The sequence below is a fragment of the Rhinoderma darwinii genome, chromosome 1, assembly GCF_050947455.1.
Source record: "Rhinoderma darwinii isolate aRhiDar2 chromosome 1, aRhiDar2.hap1, whole genome shotgun sequence".
NCBI classification, from domain to species: Eukaryota; Metazoa; Chordata; class Amphibia; order Anura; family Rhinodermatidae; genus Rhinoderma; species Rhinoderma darwinii.
In genome coordinates this window covers 180,304,998-180,326,489 of record NC_134687.1, presented here as the reverse complement: position 1 = coordinate 180,326,489, position 21,492 = coordinate 180,304,998, and the positions used below count along the sequence as shown (strand labels likewise).

The 21,492-nt window shown below is 46.4% G+C and overlaps 1 protein-coding gene across 1 annotated transcript in view; it reads right to left on the bottom strand.

Annotated features, from left to right (window-relative positions):
• Positions 1 to 2,234, bottom strand: part of DNAJB14 (DnaJ heat shock protein family (Hsp40) member B14) — a 38,830-nt gene extending 36,596 nt beyond the window's left edge. The window contains exon 1 of the mRNA XM_075860625.1: positions 1,755 to 2,234. Within this exon, the coding sequence (XP_075716740.1) occupies positions 1,755 to 1,887 (133 nt within the window). The 5' untranslated portion in view covers positions 1,888 to 2,234. The remainder of the gene's footprint in view (positions 1 to 1,754) is intronic.
• Positions 2,235 to 21,492: the final 19,258 nt, after the last annotated feature.

Genomic DNA, 21,492 nt, shown 5'->3' with positions numbered 1-21,492 from the left:
AAAGTCCCTGACATCACTGTCCATATATGGAGGCTTTCTCCGGGCTTAAATTAGCACGATGCCCGGGGAGTTCACGCGACGTATCTTACTGTAAGCTTATACAGTGAGATACGTTGGTGCCTTCTGTCGGAGGATAACGTCGGGACTCATTTGAAAGACACACACACACACACACACACACACACACACACCTGCTGGATAGGCAGTGGCATCCTGGTCCCACAATATAGGCCCATATTTGACCATCGTAAATGCTCCGGCCTCAATTACATGGATGTTGACCATTGCATGGCTGGGGTAAATGCTATAACATGCAAATACAATCTCAAAGAACCTACTGTAATATGAAGTAAAACAAAAAAAAATAAGTGACGTTTAGGGCCACGCATATTTGTTATAGTAAAGAGGGAGAAAAAATGATGGTCTACCATGTGTTTTGAGGAGTTGATTGATTCTATATATTTCCAATCAGTTTCTAATTGGTTTTCCTGCCTGTCACAGTATAAGGCCCCATGCACACGAAAATCCACGGGAGAATTGCAGCCCCATTGATTCCTATGGGCCCATGCACATGACCGTGGTCCTTGCATGGCCCGGGAGCCTGGACCGCAGAAAGAACGGACATGTCTTATTACGGCCGTGTTCTGCGGTCCAGGCTCATAGTAAATAATGGCCGTAGCCATGTGCACGGCCCCCGATTTGCAGGCAGCTCGCGGGTGATACTCCGCGGCCGGCCGACTCGAAAATCCAAGCCGTGCACATGGCTACGGTCGTGTACATGAGGCCTTAGCTTTCGTCTAGACTTAGAGCTCTATTTGCCCCCAACGTTTACCAGAAAAGCAGCCCCCTACTGGACACAGCTGAGGCCTGTGCTAGTGATGACAACGGAGCAGCAACTGGGACCAGTAACCATTGCAGCTGAACTACCTCCTGTACACGGGATCATTTATAACCATGCTGCGGAGTTGTCATACCGGTACAGGCTTCAGCTGAGGCCTAGAAGATGGAAGGGCACCACTTACGTAAATGGACCTTTGTGGTAAGTAGCGCTTCATCTAGCATTAAACAATATTAGATTTCATGGCCGTCCATCTCTTCTGCAGCAATCTTCCATATACAAGCACGACAGCAGTGCAGCCACATAGTAGAATTAATAAAGGGAACCTCCAACACACAAGATATAGAAAAGGAACCCCAAATCGCTCCTGATGTACACGGAAGGCATTTGGGACTAGTAATGGGCAGATTCGGAGAAAACTCCCTGTAGTATGTCAGCAGACTACGCAATATTCTGCGGCGGTATGTGGTATATACGTTATCAATAGGCTGGAGGGGCAACTGATAGTAGTGTATTGGGAGGGATCTTACTACAAGCAGACAGAGGACCCCCTTAAGTTCACGTCACAGATCCCGGACAGTAGAGTGACAACACAAACATGACAGGCCTAAAATAAAGCAGCACTTTCCATATGTTACTATTTAGTAACAGGACAATCACGGGGCCAGGACACCACATCTTCCTACCTCCATTCTCCTGTGTGAGTAGGGTGACATCTCAGTGCTCATGGGTAGTCACCTCCATAGCGTGTGTATATATATATATATATATATATATATATATATTAGGGCTGAGGCCATTTCCACCTCCGCTGACACAGGTATGACCTCTGCACATTAACCCTACACATGCTATACATACATAGACATGTCCTGTCAGCATTACCAATACACAGGACAGGCCGCTCTCTGCTCACCTCGGGCTTCGGTGCTCGGGTACAGCCGCTCCGCTTTGCTGAGGAATTTCCGGGCTTTCCCCCGGTCACCTTTCAGCAGCGCCACCCTCCCAATTTGCAGGCAGCGATCAGCTTCATCCTTATTACTCTCCATGGTCCCGGGGCTCCTCTCCTCCTCCGGCCCCGGCAGCTCAGTCGGTAGGAAGAATAATGGGGAGGGGTTAGGTCGGACGGCTCCTCCCCGCGGCCTCCATCTTTTTTACACCTACAATTTGTGTTGTGTGTGGTGGCTGCTGCTGGAGTCGTCGTACGCTTTACCACACCCACACTGTCATGTATACACGGAAGAGCAGGGACAGTAGGAAACATACGTGTCTATGACTCGAGCATTTCCCGTATACACAACGCTCTGTCATCAGCTACTAAGGTCTGCAGTAAAGGTTTACCTACCAATGAGCATAAAAGCCTGGCATCTGCCGCCTACTACGTGTCATTTATAATACTGCTGTCTTCTTATGGGACATGTGGGCCCGGGCACGGCTACTACCCTGGAAGAGCCAGCCCATGTATAGTTATATAAGAGGGGTTTACAGGCTCCTCACAAACATTAAAGGAATTTTCCAGGACTTTGATATTGATGACCTATCCCTAGTATAGGCCATCAATATCAGATCGCTGGGTGTCCCACTCCCTGCACTTCAGCTGATTGAAGTGGCCTCTGTCCCCATGCATTTGGTAGTGGCCTCTGTTCCCATACATTTGGTAGTGGCTGGGCCCGGTATCGTTGCTCTGTTCCATTCACTTCAATGAGACTGAACGGCAGTGAGCAGCAATACCAGGCACAGCCACTACAAAGTGTACGGTGCTGTGCCTGGTAAACAATGATAGAGATTCGGAGCTCGTCCGAGTGTTGCTGCCCTGTAAATCAGACGAACGTTGTGTGCAGGCAGCTGAAAATCTGCCTCAAAATTCCAAACGGAATTTTGAGGCAGAATTTTCTGCCTGCAAAAAACTCAGTGTGAACTATTGTCACTAATAGGGCTGTACCCAGCATCAGCCTGCCACTAACGGCATCCCGATGATTATGTGACCAGTCACATGATCACCAGGACCAATAAAAGCAGCGGCGCTGCCACTGCCTCTATTCTATACACAGCGCTCGATGAGAAACAATCTGAGAAGATAGATGCGTATAAGCTGTTACTCCTTAACCGCGACAGGACTTGGCGAACATGCTTCCGATGCGCCGTCAGATCAGGGGAGTAGATCAAGATGTCGTCCAGATAAACCACCACACAGACATAGGCCTCATGCACACGACCGTGTTCGGTCCGTGATATACGGTCCGCATGTCGACCGCATGTCCCGGACCGAACACAGTGCAGGGAGTCGGGCTCCTAGCATCACACTTATCTATGACGATAGGGGTCACTGCCTGTCCGCGGAACTACTGTCCCGTACTGTAATCATGTTTTAGTGTGTGACAGTAGTTACGTGGATAGGCAGTGACACCTAGCGTCATAGATAAGTATGATGCTAGGAGCCCGGCTCCCTGTACTTTGTACGGTCCGGGACAAGCGGCCGACATGCGGACCGTATATCACGGACCGAACACGGTCGTGTGCATCAGGCCATACAGAAGATCACGGAAGATGTAGTTTACAAAGTACTGAAACACCGCTGAAGCATTACACAGTCCAAAGAGCATTACGAGATAATCGTAGTGACCGTCTCTGGTGTTGAATGCGGTTTTCAATTCATCACCCTTGCGAATATGGATCTGGTTATAGGCCCCGCGTAGATCCAGCTTCTTCAAAATCTTGGCTCCACGAATCCTCTCGAAGATAAGCTGCAAGGGGTACTTGTTTTTTTTACCATGATTAGGTTTAACCCATGGTAATCGATGCACGGTCACGAAGAAGCCGGCACCGGCTGATGAAGAAGATTTTCTGATGAACCCCCTCCTCAGGTTATCCTTGGCACACTCCGACATGGCCTGGGTTTGAGGCAAGGAGAGAGGATAAACTCGTCCACAAGGAGGTGAATCTTCAGGGAGCAACTCAATAGGACAGTCATAGGGACAATGAGGAGGAAGGACCTCTGCCTCCTTCTTGCTAAAGACATCTGCCTAATTAGCATATTGAGGAGGTAGTCCAGTGAGAGACAGAGGTAGTGGAGAAAGAACAGTACGAACCTGAGGCAGACAGCGGTAAAGACATCAGGGACCCTATTGGAGGACCCCTCCAGAATTACAATAATTAACTGGAGCGTGCTGGCGTAGCCATGGCAAGGTTTATTGCTTTGGTTAGGACATAGAAAGTTATCAGTTCAGAGTGAAGGACTCCTATCTGTAGTCTCAGAGGTTTGGTGATAGACAGGAAAGGGTCCGGCAGAGGTTGTCCATCAACAGAAGCATCTGCCAGAGGATTTTCTAGAGGAACAGTAGCCAAGTGGAGACGGTCTACTAAGGCCTCATGCACACGACCGTGTTCGGTCCGTGATATACGGTCCGCATGTCGGCCGCTTGTCCCGGACCGTACAAAGTACAGGGAGCCGGGCTCCTAGCATCATACTTATCTATGACGCTAGGTGTCACTGCCTATCCACGTAACTACTGTCACACACTAAAACATGATTACAGTACGGGACAGTAGTTCCGCGGACAGGCAGTGACCCCTATCGTCATAGATAAGTGTGATGCTAGGAGCCCGACTCCCTGCACTGTGTTCGGTCCGGGACATGCAGCCGACATGCGGACCGTATATCACGGACCGAACACGGTCGTGTGCATGGGGCCTAAGTCCTACTGGATGAAGTTTGCAGCTGCTCCAGAATTCAAGTAAGCAGGTAAGGGTATGTTCGCACGCAGTGACCAAAAAAGTCTGAAAATACGAAGCTGTTATCAGATGAAAACAGCTCCTGATTTTCAGACGTTTTTTTAACAACTCGCGTTTTTCGCAGCGTATTTTATGGCCGTTTTTGGAGCTGTTTTTCAATGGAGTCAATGAAAAACGCCTCCAAAAACGTCCCAAGAAGTGTCCTGCACTTCTTTTGACGAGCCGTCATTTTACGCACCGTATTTTGACAGCGACGCGTAAAATTAAGGCTCGTGGGAACAGAACACCGTAAAACCCATTGCAAGCAATGGGCAGATGTTTGTAGGCGTAATGGAGCTGTTTTTTCAGGCGTAATTCGTGGCGTAAAACGCCTGAATTATGTCTGAAAACACTGTGTGTGAACATACCCTAACAGAGTGTGATCCTTCACCGTGACGATACAGGAATAGAAAGTCTTGGAGAGAATTTAGTAGTCGAGGGAGATTCACCTACTATTGTCTCTCCAATCAAACCTAGGTGCTGGAGTTTCCCAGCTTTTGCGGGCATTGGTGCACGAAATGTCCCTTGTGGCCACAGGTCTTAGGATCCCCGTCGTAGCGAGGAGGTAGAGGCAACGAAATTACAGACCCGGGACAGGCAGGAGGGATAGCAGGTGGAGGAGCAGCTGAAGCAGCCAGAGGCAGTACAGGAAGGAAGATCCAAACAGGTAATTATGGAGTTTACAGCTTGTAGGAGCTGATCCTGACGTGTCCAGAGGTCACGCATGTCCGCTTGCATCATCTGGACCGCGGTTTTGGGTTGACCAGCGGGATCCATGGCCTGAGCGTACTGTCATGGCTATGGGGTGTGTGGACACACTAGGCCACTCCGCCGTAGCAGCTGGCCAAACAACAGTCCATGATAGTCTTTAGGACCTAGGTAGGTCAAGTGATCCTTCTTCTCTGTCATTTTAAGTGATTCATGTGGGACGGATCCCAAAACTTTTGGGAAATTCGGAATGAATTTGAAATGCTCATATTCATTACAGCTTATCTGCCCCCTGGGCACATGGCAGGGTTCAGAGGGGGATAAGCTGTGCGGAATGCATCATGGTAAATAAAACTGGGGTAAATTAAAAATCAAGTGATGTATGATAAATTTTAAAACACTCCTTTATACAGAGCCTTGGTTTTTCAGGACACGTCTGACATTGTTATATCGTGTCCTTTCTTATCCCCCTCTTTGAGCAGACTCTGCGCCTCTTTTGATTCTTTCCCTTCATGGCAGTTTGGGGAACTTCTCCTGGAAAGTGTTGCCCTTGTACAATGCATGTGGCCGTCCTTCCTGGTCTCTAAAGATTAGGTTCGTGATAACCACCTCTTTAGGTTCCAGGAAAGTTCCCCTCTGGCCTGCACATCGACGTAGCACGTACGCATTGTACAATGCCATCTGTATGATGCGCACGGCCAGCTTCGATTTCTGCATGGCACTGTAGGGCTTCAGGACTTGATCTGACAAGTCCCCCCCTCATGTACCTATTGTAGTCCAGGATGCAGTCTGGTTTGGGGGTCTCTGTACTGGTACCTCGTACAGGTACATGGGTACTGGTGTGGCCATGTATTGTTGTCAATACAAAGATATCTCTTTTGTACTTGACACACAATATCTTGCTGCTGGATTGTGCCCTGGGGGAGGCCTCTCAGATTTTTTTTTTTCTAGCAGTGCCGCATGCCGCAGGACTTCTGGAAGCAAGGCACTAGAAGAGTGGGACACTGGTATAAAAGTTATCCAGGTGCTATATCCTGATGCACTCTCACACAGCTTATACATCTTCACGCCATACCTTGCCCTCTTACTCGGCAGGTACTGGCAGAATTGAAGCCTCCCTTTAAAATGTACCAAGGACTCATCAATAGAAATACACTTCTCGGGGGTGTATGCTTGGGCAAACCGGGCACTGAAATGGTCTAATAGGGGTCTCAGTTTATACTAACGGTCAAAACTGGGGTCATCTCGGGTTGGGCACTGCTCATTATCAGCATAATGTAAGAAGCAAAGTATTACCTCATAACGCATCCTGGACATGGCCATGCGGTACATCGGGGTGTGGTATAATATGTCTATACTCCAGTAGGTCCTAATGGATGGCTTGTTCAAGAGCAGTCCCCAGAACTTGCCCAATTTTGCTGCATCTACAGGAGTCCACCTGTGGAATTGGGCATAAAATGATGTGGGGTTCTTTGTAATATAATGTTGGGCATTTGAATTGGTCTGGGACACCATAAGCTCTATAAATTCATCCGTGAAAAAGAACTTGAAAAAGTCCATCTCACTGAGCCCTGCCACATTAAATTTTATCCCTGGGCTGCCCGTGTACTCAGGAATTTGAGGCTTGTAATTGTCTGGTGTGGTGGTCCAAATGGGGTCACTTCGCTCGGAGGTTTCAACTGTTGCAGGGTCACTTCTCTCAGGGGTTAACTGTGGTGGAGGACCTGGGGCGTCTCCTATGGGGTCCTTCCTCTTCATCACTGGATGAGGAGGTTGATAAATAAAAGAGAGTCTCGCCATCTGACGAGTCTGTGTCAGAGGCAAGAAACGCATAGGCCTCTTCAAGAGAAAATGACCTTTGGGACATATTTTAGTATTTATGTGTCACACGTGTAAATTGTGTGCTTAGACACGTGTATTGTGTATACAGCAAAATGTGTTCTCTTGCACAGGCAGAGCGTGTGTGCTTGACAAGAACAAAATAAAAGTATTTTTATTAGTACTAGTAGAAGTAATAGAATGCTACCTAAAACTTTTTTTTTTATAGAACGATTCCCTGACACTAACAAACCCTAAGGCTGGGTTCACACGACCTATTTTCAAGCATAAACGAGGCGTATTATGCCTCGATTTACGCCTGAAAACACGGCTACAATACGTCGGCAAACATCTGCCCATTCATTTGAATGGGTTTGCCGACGTACTGTGCCGACGACCTGTCATTTACGCGTCGTCGTTTGACAGCTGTCAAACGACGACGCGTAAAATGACTGCCTCGTCAAAGAAGTGCAGGACACTTCTTTGAAACGTAATTTGAGCCGTTCTTCATGGAATTCAATGAAGAACAGCTCAAGATTACGGGCGCCAAAGACGCCTCGCAAAATGCGAGGAGCAGCATTTACGTCTGAAACGACGGAGCTGTTTTCTCCTGAAAACAGTCTGTAATTTCAGACGTAAAAGCCAGTTATCGTGTGCACATACCCTAAGGCTGGGTTCACACGTGGCGGAATTTCACTTAAATTCCGCTGCGGACACTCCGCAGCGTTAATCCGCAGCGGAGCCGTTTCTGCATTGACTTCCACTTCTATTTAGAAGTGTTCGTTTAGACGATGCGTAACATTCCGCTGCGGAGCATAGGCTGCGGAGCGTAATTTGGTGTCCGCAGCATGCTCTGTCTGTTGCGGAGCAGTGGCGGACTCATGGCGGAATTTCTCCATTGACTTCAATGGAGATTCTAAGTTCCGCAATGAAGTCCGCAGCTGTCATGCACATGTCATGTGTGCTGCGGATGCGTCTTGCTTTTTTGCCATGACATTTCTTCATTCTGGCTGGACCTATGTATTTCTAGGTCTACAGCCAGACTGAGGAAGTCAATGGGGCTCCCGTAATGACGGGAGCGTTGCTAGGAGACGTCTGTAAATAGTCACTGTCCAGGGTGCTGAAAGAGTTAAGCGATCGGCAGTAACTGTTTCTGCACCCTGGACAGTGACTACCGATCACAATATACAGCAACCTGTAAAAAAATATAAGTTCATACTTACCGAGAACTCCCTGCTTCTGTCTCCAGTCCGGCCTCCCAGGATGACGTTTCAGTCTAAGTGACGGCTGCAGCCAATCACAGGCCAAGCACAGGCTGCAGCGGTCACATGGACTGGCGCGTCATCCAGGGAGGTCGGGCTGGATGCCGAAAGAGGGACGCGTCACCAAGACAACGGCCGGTAAGTATGAAATTCTTTTACTTTCACTAGGGAAAGTGCTGTCCCTTCTCTCTATCCTGCACTGATAGGGAGAAGGGAAGCACTTTTCCCGCAGTCCGCAGCAGCTAGTCCGCATCAATTTACTGCACATTTTGTGCAGATCCGCAGCAGAATCTGCAACGCAGATTCTGTGCGGCATTGATGCGGACAGTTGCGGAGGAAATCCGCCACGTGTGGTCATGCCCTAATACTAGCTGAGATGCTGCAGATAACACAGTATCTAAACATATATATATATATATATTAGTGAAGGAAATAAGTATTTGATCCCTTGCTGATTTTGTAAGTTTGCCCACTGTCAAAGACATGAACAGTCTAGAATTTTTAGGCTAGGTTAATTTTACCAGTGAGAGATAGATTATATTAAAAAAAAAAACAGAAAATCACATTGTCAAAATTATATATATTTATTTGCATTGTGCACAGAGAAATAAGTATTTGATCCCTTTGGCAAACAAGACTTAATACTTGGTGGCAAAACCCTTGTTGGCAAGCACAGTAGTCAGACGTTTTTTGTAGTTGATGATGAGGTTTGCACACATGTTAGATGGAATTTTGGCCCACTCCTCTTTGCAGATCATCTGTAAATCATTAAGATTTCGAGGCTGTCGTTGGCAACTCGAATCTTCAGCTCCCTCCATAAGTTTTCGATGGGATTAAGGTCTGGAGACTGGCTAAACCACTCCATGACCTTAATGTGCTTCTTTTTGAGCCACTCCTTTGTTGCCTTGGCTGTATGTTTCGGGTCATTGTCGTGCTGGAAGACCCAGCCACGAGCCATTTTTAATATCCTGGTGGAGGGAAGGAGGTTGTCACTTAGGATTTGACGGTACATGGCTCCATCCATTCTCCCATTGATGCGGTGAAGTAGTCCTGTGCCCTTAGCAGAGAAACACCCCCAAAACATAATGTTTCCACCTCCATGCTTGACAGTGGGGACGGTGTTCTTTGGGTCATAGGCAGCATTTCTCTTCCTCCAAACACGGCGAGTTGAGTTAATGCCAAAGAGCTCAATTTTAGTCTCATCTGACCACAGCACCTTCTCCCAATCACTCTCAGAATCATCCAGATGTTAATTTGCAAACTTCAGATGGGCCTGTACATGTGCCTTCTTGAGCAGGGGGACCTTGCGGGCACTGCAGGATTTTAATCCATTACGGAGTAATGTGTTACCAATGGTTTTCTTGGTGACCGTGGTCCCAGCTGCCTTGAGATCATTAACAAGTTCCCCCCGTGTAGTTTTCGGCTGAGCTCTCACCTTCCTCAGGATCAAGGATACCCCACGAGGTGAGATTTTGCATGGAGCCCCAGATCGATGTCAATTGACAGTCATTTTGTATGTCTTCCATTTTCTTACTATTGCACCAACAGTTGTCTCCTTCTCACCCAGCGTCTTACTTATGGTTTTGTAGCCCATTCCAGCCTTGTGCAGGTCTATGATCTTGTCCCTGACATCCTTAGAAAGCTCCTTGGTCTTGCCCATGTTGTAGAGGTTAGAGTCAGACTGATTAATTGAGTCTGTGGACAGGAGTCTTTTATACAGGTGACCATGTAAGACAGCTGTCTTTAATGCAGGCACCAAGTTGATTTGGAGCGTGTAACTGGTCTGGAGGAGGCTGAACTCTTAATGGTTGGTAGGGGATCAAATACTTATTTCTCTGTGCACAATGCAAATAAATATATATAATTTTGACTATGTGATTTTCTTTTTTTTTTTTATATAATCTATCTCTCACTGGCAAGATTAACCTAGCCTAAAAATTCTAGACTGTTCATGACTTTGACAGTGGCCAAACGCACAAAATCAGCAAGGGATCAAATACTTATTTCCTTCACTGTATATATATTTTTTTTTTCCGTGTTTTTGATTTATAGAACGAGTGGACTTCTCTGACACTAAGGCCTTATTTACACAAACGTGTTTCACGTCCGTGATACACGCGTGAAAATCACGCGCGTCACACGGACCTATGTAAGTCAATGGGGCCATTCAGACAGTCAGTGTTTTTCACGCAGCGGACACACGCTGAAACTCACATGACCTATACTTAAACGTTTTTTGTGCATCACGCAACCCATTGAAGTCAGAGGGTGTGTGAAAATCACGTGCAGCACACGGACGCACTTCCGTGTGCTGCGTGTGATTCGCGCAACAGTAGATCAAGAAACGAAGGGAAAAATAAAACCACCTCCTTCATTTCTTTTTCTCAAAACCGCGTGTCATAAGGATGGCATATGCGTGGAAATCACGCAGCCTCGCAGCAAACACTTATGACACACGGAACTGCAACGCGCAAAAACGCTGCGTTTTTTGCGCACGCAAAACGCACACGTTCGTGTAAATAAGGCCTAAGCCTAACTAGGGCGAGGGTTCTTAACACAGTGTTTTGCACGTGCAAATGGTCCATAAAAGCTCCGTGTGTCATCACCATATGATGCGTGGCTGCGTGATTTTCGCGCAGCCGCCATCATTATGACACTGTTTTCATTCATAGTTTTGACTACTGTAGCGCGCATCACGCGCGGCAAACGGAAGTGCGTCCGTGTGCAGTGCGCTGTTTTCATGCACCCATTGACTTCAATGGGTGCGTGATGCGCGAAAAACGGGCAAATATAAGACATGTCGTGAGTTTTACGCAGCGGACATACGCTGCGTGAAAATCACTGACAGTCTGAACGGCCCCATTGACTAACATAGGTCCGTACGAGGCGCGTGAAAATCACGCGTGTAGCACAGACGTATTATACCTAACTAGATTTTATGTGAACTTCCCTGACACTAAGGCCGGATTCACACGTGTGCAAAAGGCACTTAACAGCTCCGTGTCAGCCCAGTATGATGCGCGGCTGCGCGATTTTCGCGCAGCCTCCATCATTATGACACTCCGTTTGGATGTTTGAATGAAAACAGAAAAGAACAACGTGCTTTTCTGTTTACATAGTTTTACAGCTGTTGCGCGAATCACGCGCGTCCCACGGAAGTGCTTCCGTGTGCCATGTGTGATTTTCACGCACCCATTGACTTCAACGGGAGCGTGATGCGCAAAATACGCTCAAAAAACGGACATGTCGTGACTTTTTCGCAGCGGACTCGCTGCGTAAAAATCACGCAACTGTCTGCACGGCCCCATAGACTAATATAGGTCCGTGCGACGCTCATGAAAATCCTGCGCGTTGCACGGACGTATATCCCGTTCGTCTGAATAAGCCCTAAGGCTGGGTTCACACGACCTATTTTCAGGTGTAATGGAGGCGTTTTACGCGTCGAATTACGCCTGAAAATACGGCTCCAATACGTCGGCAAACATCTGCCCATTTATTTCAATGAGCTTTACGATGTACTGTGCTGACGACCTGTCATTTTACACGTCGCTGTCAAAAGACGGCGCGTAAAATAACAGCTTCGTCAAAGAAGTGCAGGACACTTCTTGGGACATAATTGGAGCCGTTTTTCATTGAATCCAATGAAGAACAGCTCCAAATTACGTCCGTAATGGATGCCCCGCAAAACGCGAGTACGAGCAATTACTAGCACAATATAGAGAGAAGACCTCCAGCTCACCTTTGTTGTGATTTTGCTCAGATAAACCCGCAGGGATCCTCGTGTCGGCACACGGCAAATAGATAGCAGATAGGGTGAAAGGTTGGATCCAGCGTGGATGTATAAAACGGAAAAATCGTTCCAAGTTTAATTTCGTTAAAGTCTAAAAAATAGGACTTAGTTGAATTGTAAAATCCCATAGTATAAGGAGAAAATAAGGAGAAAATATCGTATGTGATGTGCGCCTACGCGTTTCAGACGCTTCTTGCGTCCTTATTCATGGCAATTACGTCTGAAATTCAGGAGCTGTTTTCTCCTGAAAACAGCTCCGTAATTTCAGACGTAAATGCAGTTATCGTGTGCACATACTCTAAACCTAAGTACGGCGACGATTCCCTGACACTAGACCGAACTAGAATTTTCTGAGCTTTCCTGACGCTAAACCTAACTACGATGATGGATTTCTGACGCTAAACCTAACTAACTGAGACTGATTGCTGACGCTAAATTCCCTCACACTATACCTAACTACGCTTTTTGACACGAACCCTAAGGCTGGATTCACACGAGCACATTACGTCCATAATGGACGGACGGCTTTGATAAAACCACCCTTTGAACCCATATACTCTATTTCCTTGAAGATGCTAACACTCAAAATTACCTTTTTATTAGCCATTACATCAGCCCGTAGAGTGAGCGAGATCCAGGCCCTCTCTGCCTTTCCTCCACATACCCTACTGCTAGATGATAGTCATCTTAAAAACCCTACTAGAATTCCTTCCTAAAGTGGTTTCACCCTTTCACCTAAACCAAGACATTGTCCTTCCCTCCTTTTGTGACTCCCCAAAGAATCAGAGGGAACAACAGTTTAACTGCCTAGATGTAAGGGTATGTGCACACACACTAATTACGTCCGTAATTGACGGACGTATTTCGGCCGCAAGTCCCGGACCGAACACACTGCAGGGAGCCGGGCTCCTAGCATCATAATACTTATGTACGATGCTAGGAGTCCCTGCCGGACAACTGTCCCATACTGTAATCATGTTTTCAGTACGGGACAGTAGTTCCACGGAGAGGCAGGGACTCCTAGCATTGTACTTAACTATGATGCTAGGAGCCCGGCTCCCTGCACTGTGTGCGTTCCGGGACTTGCGGCCGAAATACGTTCCGTCCATTACGGATGTAATGTGCTCGTGTGAATCCAGCCTTATACTAAGCTATCTGCTGACTTTCTAAACTGACTTTTTTTTTGTTTTTATTATATTTTTTGAAGAAAATAAAAAAAATAAAAAATCCCCAGGGACCAAAAAATGTGGCCCTGAAGACTCAAAAGTGGTTAGTGATAGAGATCACTGACCAAAAACGTGGGTGACAAGGGGAACACAAGGACAGGAGTGGGAAGTGGATAGAAGGTGGGAAAGGTTTTGTAAACTACGCTGCATGTTTTCTTCTAAACTAAACTGCACTGCCTCCCGCCACAACCTCTCTCAAACTTCAACAGAGAGCAGGTGCGGCAGGATCTGAGGTCACAGCAGGAAATTACGTATGCGATCGCTGCTATTGGTCAGTCATCACTAACTAACCAATAGCAGCGATCGCGGAGGCGGGACCACTGCGATTGGTCCCTGCACACTGAGCTGTGATAGCCTGCTGTCGGAAACAGCAGGCATCACAGCTCGATGAAACGCCGGGGGACGTACTATTCTGGCGCTGAGCACGAACGATGCACTTAGCGCAACGGAAAAGTACGTTGCTGAGCGCGAAGGGGTTAAAGTCAATATGTTCCCATCAGGCACCATTAGTGTCCGTCATGTGACAAACATGAAGAAAATGAAGGAAGCGCTGGATATTTGACAGAACAAAAACACATATGAACATCCTTAGTAAGTGCTTAAAGCCAATTCTTTATGCTGTCCTGTATGAGGTGGATCTATGCCTGTTGGGTACATTTGAAGCTGTATGAATAAACGGATCTTTTGCCCAGCTGACAGCATCAAGCACCAATTTCTATCTAGGACATGGAATTTATACTCCTGTTGGGCATCAGTTAATTATTGCAGTAAAAATCTGAAATCATAGAGCTTATGCTTCGTTCACATCTGCGCCAGGGCTTCGTTCCGAAGGAACGTCGGAGCTTTCCTTCGGAACGGGACCCTGACTGACACAAACGGAAAAGATTGATTACTTACCGGTAATCGGTTTTTCATGAACCTATGACAGCACCCCTGGAGAGACATCCCATTCGCTGGAAAGGAAGCCTTAGGCTATGTTCACACGGAGTATTTTGGGGGAGGAATATCTGCCTCAAAGCTCCAAACGGAATTTTGAGGCAGATATTCCTCCCCCAAAATACTCCGTGTGAATAGCAATTATCGCGCCGTTTTTCGCCCGCGGCCATTGAGCGCCGCGGGCATAAAACACGCTTTCTCCTGCCTCCCATTGAAGTCAATGGGAGGTCGGACGCGGAAGCGCCCGAAGATAGGGCATGTCGCTTCTTTTTCCCGCGAGGCAGTTTTACTGCTCGCGGGAAAAAGACGCCGACGCCTCCCATTGAAATCAATGGGAGGCGTTCTCGGGCCGTTTCTGCCGAGTTTTGCGACGCGGTTTCCGCGTCAAAAAACTCGGCAAAAGACCCCGTGTGAACATAGCCTTAGACTCCATTGAAAACAGCTCCAAAAACCACGAGTTGCTCAAAAAACTTCTGAAAATCAGGAGCTGTTTTCCCTTGAAAACAGCTCCGTATTTTCAGACGTTTTTTGGTAAGCATGTGAACATACCCTTAGGGTATGTGCACACGATTAACAAAATAAGGGCTTATTCAGACGAACGGGATATACGTCCGTGCAAAATCACGCGCGTCGCACAGACCTATATTAGTCTATGGGGCCGTGCAGACAGTTGTGTGATTTTTACGCAGCGCGAGTCCGCTGCGAAAAACTCACGACATGTCCGTTCTTTGTGCGTATTTCACGCATCACGCATGCCACACGGAAGCACTTCCGTGGGACGCGCGTGATTCGCGCAACAGCTGTGAAAAGGATGAATGAAAAGCACCACGTGCTTTTCTGTTTACAAACATCCAAACGGAGTGTCATAATGATGGCGGCTGCGCGAAAAGCACGTAGCCGCACATCATATGGTGATGACACACGGAGCTGCTAAGTGTGAAGCGCAAAACACACACGCTCGTGTGAATCCGGCCTTAGTCTGAAAATATGGAGCCGTTTTCAAGGGAAAACCGCTCCTGATTTTCAGACGTTTTTTGAGCAACTTGCGTTTTTTACGGCCGTTTTTGGAGCTGATTTTCCATTGAGTAATTTTTTGAGGCGTTTTTCATAGTGTTCAGACGCCTGAAAAGAAGCTCCAAGTTAAAAGCTTCATTTTCAGCTTCAAAAACACCTGAAAATCAGAGGCTGTTTTAGTAAGCGTGTGATCATAGCCTTAGGGGATGTGCACGCGTAGTGTTTGCAGCCGTTATTTTGGCCGTAAACGTCTCGAAAAATGGCTGGAAAAAACAAAAAGATCGATTACTTACCGGTAATCAGTTTTTCAAGAACCTATGACAGCACCCCTGGAGAGACGTCCCATCCGCTGGACAGGAAACCTGAGGATATAAAAAGGACACACCTCTCCACACACCCAGTCTTTAGGAAGAACTCAGGATGAGAAGTAGTTTAGTTTATATGTGTGCTTTTTTTTTTTTTTGTGAGAGTCCCTCACACCTTAATATGTACAATATTTACAGGGATGCTCAAATTAAACGTAGCGATCCAGTTTATGAGGGTCATCTACTACAGACATGGGAGGGTAACAGTGGGGTGCTGTCATAGCTTCTTGAAAAACAGATTACCGGTAAGTAATCGATCTTTTACCTATTCACCTATGACAGCACCCCTGGAGATGTAAAATAGGAATCAATATTTTTAGGGTGGGACCACAGCTTGTAGTACCTTCCTACCGAAGGCCAAGTCAGAGGCTGTATGTAGTTGTAATCTGTAGTGTTTAACCCCTTAGTGACCAGCCCATTTTAGGCCCTAATGACCAAGCTATTTTATTCGTTTTTCTATAGTCGCATTCAAAGAGCTATAACGTTTTTATTTTTTCGTCTACATAGCTGTATGAGGACTGGTTTTTTGCGGGATTAGTTGTGCTTTTTAATGGCACCATTTTTGGGTACATATAATTTTTATATTAACTTTTATTAACCTTTTTGGGGGGGGGATTATAAAAAAAACCTGAAATTCCGCCATTGTTCTATGCGTTTTTAAATTGACGCCGTTCACTGTGCGGCGTAAATAACATGTTACCTTTATTCTATGGGTCGGTACGATTACGGCGATACCACATATGTAGAGGTTTTTTTATGTTTTACGACTTTTGCACAATAAAAACACTAGGGGACTTTACTGTGCGATGTTCCGATCGCTGCTATAATGCTTTGGTATACCAGAGCATTATTGCCTGTCAGTGTAAATCTGACAGGCAATCTGTTAGGACGTGCCTCCGGCGCGTCCTAACAGGAATATGTCCAGGGCAGACCTGGGGGCTTTTATCAGGCCCCCGGCTGCCATGACACCCCATCGGAGACCCGCGATTTCATTCGCGGGCCGCCGATGGGTGACAGAGGGAGCGCACTCCCTCTGTAAACAAAGTTAAATGCTGCGGTCGCTATTGACGGCGGCATTTAACGGGTTAAACGGCCGCGATCGAAGTAAACTTCGATCGCGGGCGTTGGAGCAGGAGCTCAGCTGTCATCAGACAGCAGAGCCCCGGCTCCTGCCTGCACGGGAGACCCGTGCAGGACTTAGACTAGGCTGACGTGAAAAGGCGTCAGCCTAGCCTAAAGCCCATTAGTGAATCACGTAAAAAGGCGTATTGGTGGTCACTAAGGGGTTAAAGAAGGTATGAGGAGAACTCCATGTGGCAGCCTTACATATTTGGTCTAGGGATGCATCTGCTCTTTCTGCCCATGAAGTGGATACGGCCCTAGTCGAGTGTGCCCCAAAGAATTCTGGGGATTTGAGTTTTTGATTTATGTAGGCTAGCCGTATGACCTGCTTGATCTAACTTGCTATGGTAGCTTTGCTGGCTGCTGAACCGTTGTTGTGACCCTGAAACTGGATAAACAAGTTTTGTGATGATCTCAGATCTTGGGTAACCATTAGGTACTGGACATGACATCTTCTTAGGGTATGTGCACACACACTAATTACGTCCGTAATTGACGGACGTATTTCGGCCGCAAGTCCCGGACCGAACACAGTGCAGGGAGCCGGGCTCCTAGCATCATAGTTATGTACGATGCTAGGAGTCCCTGCCTCGCTGCAAGACAACTGTCTCGTACTGAAAACATTATTACAGCAGGGTTCCTAAGAATATACATCTTTTCGATGGATTTAGATTCGATTTTTTTAAATTTATGTTCCATTCTAATTTTGTCAGTATGTCCCGGACTATCTGTATGTGTAGGGTCAGAGTTGGAACTATTTCTGCTACCAGGAAGTCGTCTAGATATGGAATCAGGAGAATGTCGTTCATCCTGATGTATGAGGTCATTTCCGCTATCAGCTTGTAAAATACCCTTGGGGCTTGAGAGATGCCGAAGGGGAGGGCTCTGTATTGTAGGTGGCATACGGATCCGTTGAGTGTTACTGCTACCCTTAGATACTTTTGATGACGATGACATATGGGTACGTGATAATAGGCATCCTCTAGGTCTATTGAGACCATCACGCAGTCTCTGGAGAGGAGGTTTATAGTTGACATGATACTCCCCATGCAGAATTTTTTGTAGGTCAGATAGCAGTTCAGTTTCTTAAGGTTTATAACGACCCTGTGTTTTCCTCCTGGTTTGTTCACTAGGAAGAGGGCGGAATAAAAGCCTCGACCTATCTGTGTCTGGAACCTGGATTAGGACCTCTTTTTTTTTTATAAGTGACAGAACTTCTATTTCTAGGATCTTTTGTTGGACTGGGTTCCTTAGGTCCCTCGTGGGAAGGAATCGGTCTGGGGGGAGGGTTGTGAACTCTAGTATGTACCCTGTTTTTATGATTCCCAGAATCCAAGGATTTGCTGAAATCTTCCGCCAATCTTTGAGAAACAGGGAAAGGCGACCCCCTCCCCCACTGCCTCCTTGGCGTCATTGTTGGTCCCTATTTTTAGGGTCCTTCTGGGGCCTGAAAAGAAAGGACTTGTTTTTCCTTGGAAATCTCAAGGGTCTAAAGTCCTGTGCCCTAGGGTTAGCGTACCCCCCTTTTGTTACTTGGCCCTCTGGGACGAAAGGACTCTCTTGTTGGCCTTGTTTGTGCCGGGAACACCTTTTTACTGTCTGATGCCTTTTCCAGCAGGTCATCAAGTGGGGGCCCGAAAAGGTAATCTCCTGAACAGGGGATAGCGCACAGCTTCCCTTTGGATCCGGTGTCCCTCTTCCAGGTCTTTAGCCAGATAGCTCGTCTAGCTGAATTCGCCAGGGCCGCTGATCTGGCGGAAAGGCGTACCGCGTCTACTGAGGCATCTGCCAAGAAGTCTGCTGCTTTAGAAAGTGTTGAGAGGGAGGCTAAAATTTGGTCCCGAGGGGTCTTGTCTTTCAGATGTACCTCCAGTTGTGCAAGCCACACTTTCAGGTATCTGGCCACGCAGGTGGCTGCAATGGCTGGTTTGAAACCCCCCCGTAGAGGCTTCCCAGGTTCTCTTAACCCCTATCCGCACCAGGACGTAACTGTACGTCGTTGCAGGAAGTTACTTCCCGCACGAGGACGTACAGTTACTGAGTTAATCCCGGTGCACACTGTCGGCGACAGTGTGCACCGGGAACCAGGAGGTCAGCTGTCGCCGACAGCTGACACTCCCCTCTTGCCGGCCAGCGGTCCTTTGCCGCTGATTTCGGCGCATTAACCCCTTAAATTCGGCGATCGGGTGCAATCGCCGAATTTTAGGGGTTTCTAACATATCGGCAGACCCCCGTCCGAAATCGCGGGGTCTGCCGATAGTTAGTATGGCAAACGGAAGCCAAACAATGGCTTCCGGGTCTGCCATGGACAGAAGCCCATCAGGACCAACCTTCGGCTGGTCCTGATAGGCTTCCTGTCAGAGTGACAGAAAGTCACTGTGCCGTTCCCGATGCACACTGTCGGCGACAGTGTGCATCGGGAACTTGGAGATCAGCTGTCCCCGACAGCTGACACTCTCCAGTGTTGCCGATCAGCGGCTCATCGCCGCTGATTTCGGCAATTAACCCGTTACATGCGGGGCTCGATTGCGATCTCCGCATGTAGCGGGTTTGTAGCGCATCAGCAGCCCCCATGCAATCGTGGGGGCTTCTGATGCTTGTGATGGCACCTGGGGGCCAGACAACGGCCCCCAGGTCTGCCATGTATGTCAGCCTATGAGGATTAGCCTCTGCTGATCCTCGTAGACCAACTGTCAGAGTGACTGTGACGTCACACTGACAGTTGGAATACATTACACTACCTAGGTAGTATAATGTATTCTAGCAGCGATCAGAGCTGCAGGTCAAAAAAAGAAAGTGTAAAAAGTAAAAAAAAAAGTTAATAAACAAAAATATAAAGTGTAAAAAGTAAAAAAAAGTTAAGAAAAATGTTTTATAAAAGTGTAAAAATAAAAGGTTTTGTTTTCCTATAATAAGTCATTTATTATAGGGAAAAAATGAAAACGTTAAAAAAAAGTACACATATTTGGTATCGCCGCGTTCGTAACGACCCAATCTATGAAACTATAATGTTAATTTTTCCGCACGGTGAACGCCGCAAACAAAATAAACTGAAAACGGTCAGCATCGCTATTTTTTGGTCACCACCCCTCCCAAGATATAGAATAAAAAGTGATCAAAAAGTTGCATTTACCCCAAAATGGTACCAATGAAAACTACAACCCGTCCCGCAAAAAACAAGACCTCCCACAGCTTTTTTGACGAAAAAATAAAAAAGTTACGGCTCAGAATAGCGTGTCCCAGAAAATAAATTATTTTATAGAAACTTCATTTTATTGTGCAAACGCTGCAAAACTTAAAAAAAACTATACACATATGGTATCGGCGTAATCGTACCGACCGGCAGAATAAATTAAAACGTAATTTATTGCGCACGGTGAACGCTGTAATAAATAAAGAATTTAAAGCGCCAAAATCGCTGTTTTTTGGTCACCCTAGCTCTAAAAAAGATCCTGAGGGGCCAAAATGCTCACTATACCCCTAGAAAAATTCCTTGAGGGGTGTAGATTCCAAAATAGGGTGACTTTTGGGGGGTTTCCACTGTTTTGGTCCCTCCGGGGCGTTGCAAACCCGACATGGCACTGAAAACCAATCCAGCAAAATCTGCTTCAAAAAATCCAAAAGGCGCTCCCTCCCTTCTGAGCCCTGCTGTGGGTCCAAACATCAGTTTACGACCACATATGGGGTATTGGCGTAATCGGGAGAAATTGCTTTACAAATGTTGGGCGGCTTTTTCTCCTTTATTCCTTGTAAAAATGAAAAAATTCTATGTTTCCACAGAAAAATAGGTGATTTTCATCTTCACAGACTAATTCCACTAAAGTCTGCAAAAAAACTGTGGGGTCAAAATGCTAACTATACCCCTAGAAAAATGCCTTGAGGGGTGTAGTTTCCAAAATGGGGTCACTTTGGGGGGGTTTCGGCTGTTTAGGTACCACAAGACCTCCTCAAACCTGACATGGTGCCTAAAATATATTCCTAAAAAAAGGAGGCCCCGAAATCCACTAGGTGCTCCTTTGCTTCTGAGGCCTGTGTTTCAGTCCATTACCATACTAGGGCCACATGTTGGATATTTCTAAAATCTGCAGAATCTGGGCAATAAATATTGAGTTGCGTTTCTCTGGTAAAACCTTCTGTGTTACAGATTTTTTTTTATTACAAATGAATTTCGGCAAAAAAAATGAAATTTGTAAATGTCACCTCTACTTTGCCTTAATTCCTGTGAAACGCCTAAAGGGTTAAAATATTTTCTGAATGTGGTTTTGAATACCTTGAGGGGTACAGTTTTCAAAATGGGGTGATTTATGGGGACTTTCTAATATATAAGGCCCTCAAAGCAACTTCAGAACTGAACTGGTCCCTGAAAAAATAGCCTTTTGAAATTTTATTGAAAATATGAGAAATTGCTGCTAAAGTTCTAAGCCTCGTAACGTCCTCGAAAAATAAAAGTACGTGAAAAAAAATGATGCAAACATAAAGTAGACATATAGGAAATGGTAACTAGTAACTATTTTGTGTGGTATTACTATCTGTTTCACAAGCAAATACATTTAAGTTTAGAAAAATGCAAATTTTTGCAAATTTTTGCTAAAATTTGAAGTTTTTCACAAATAAATATTGAATTTATCGACCAAATTTTTTC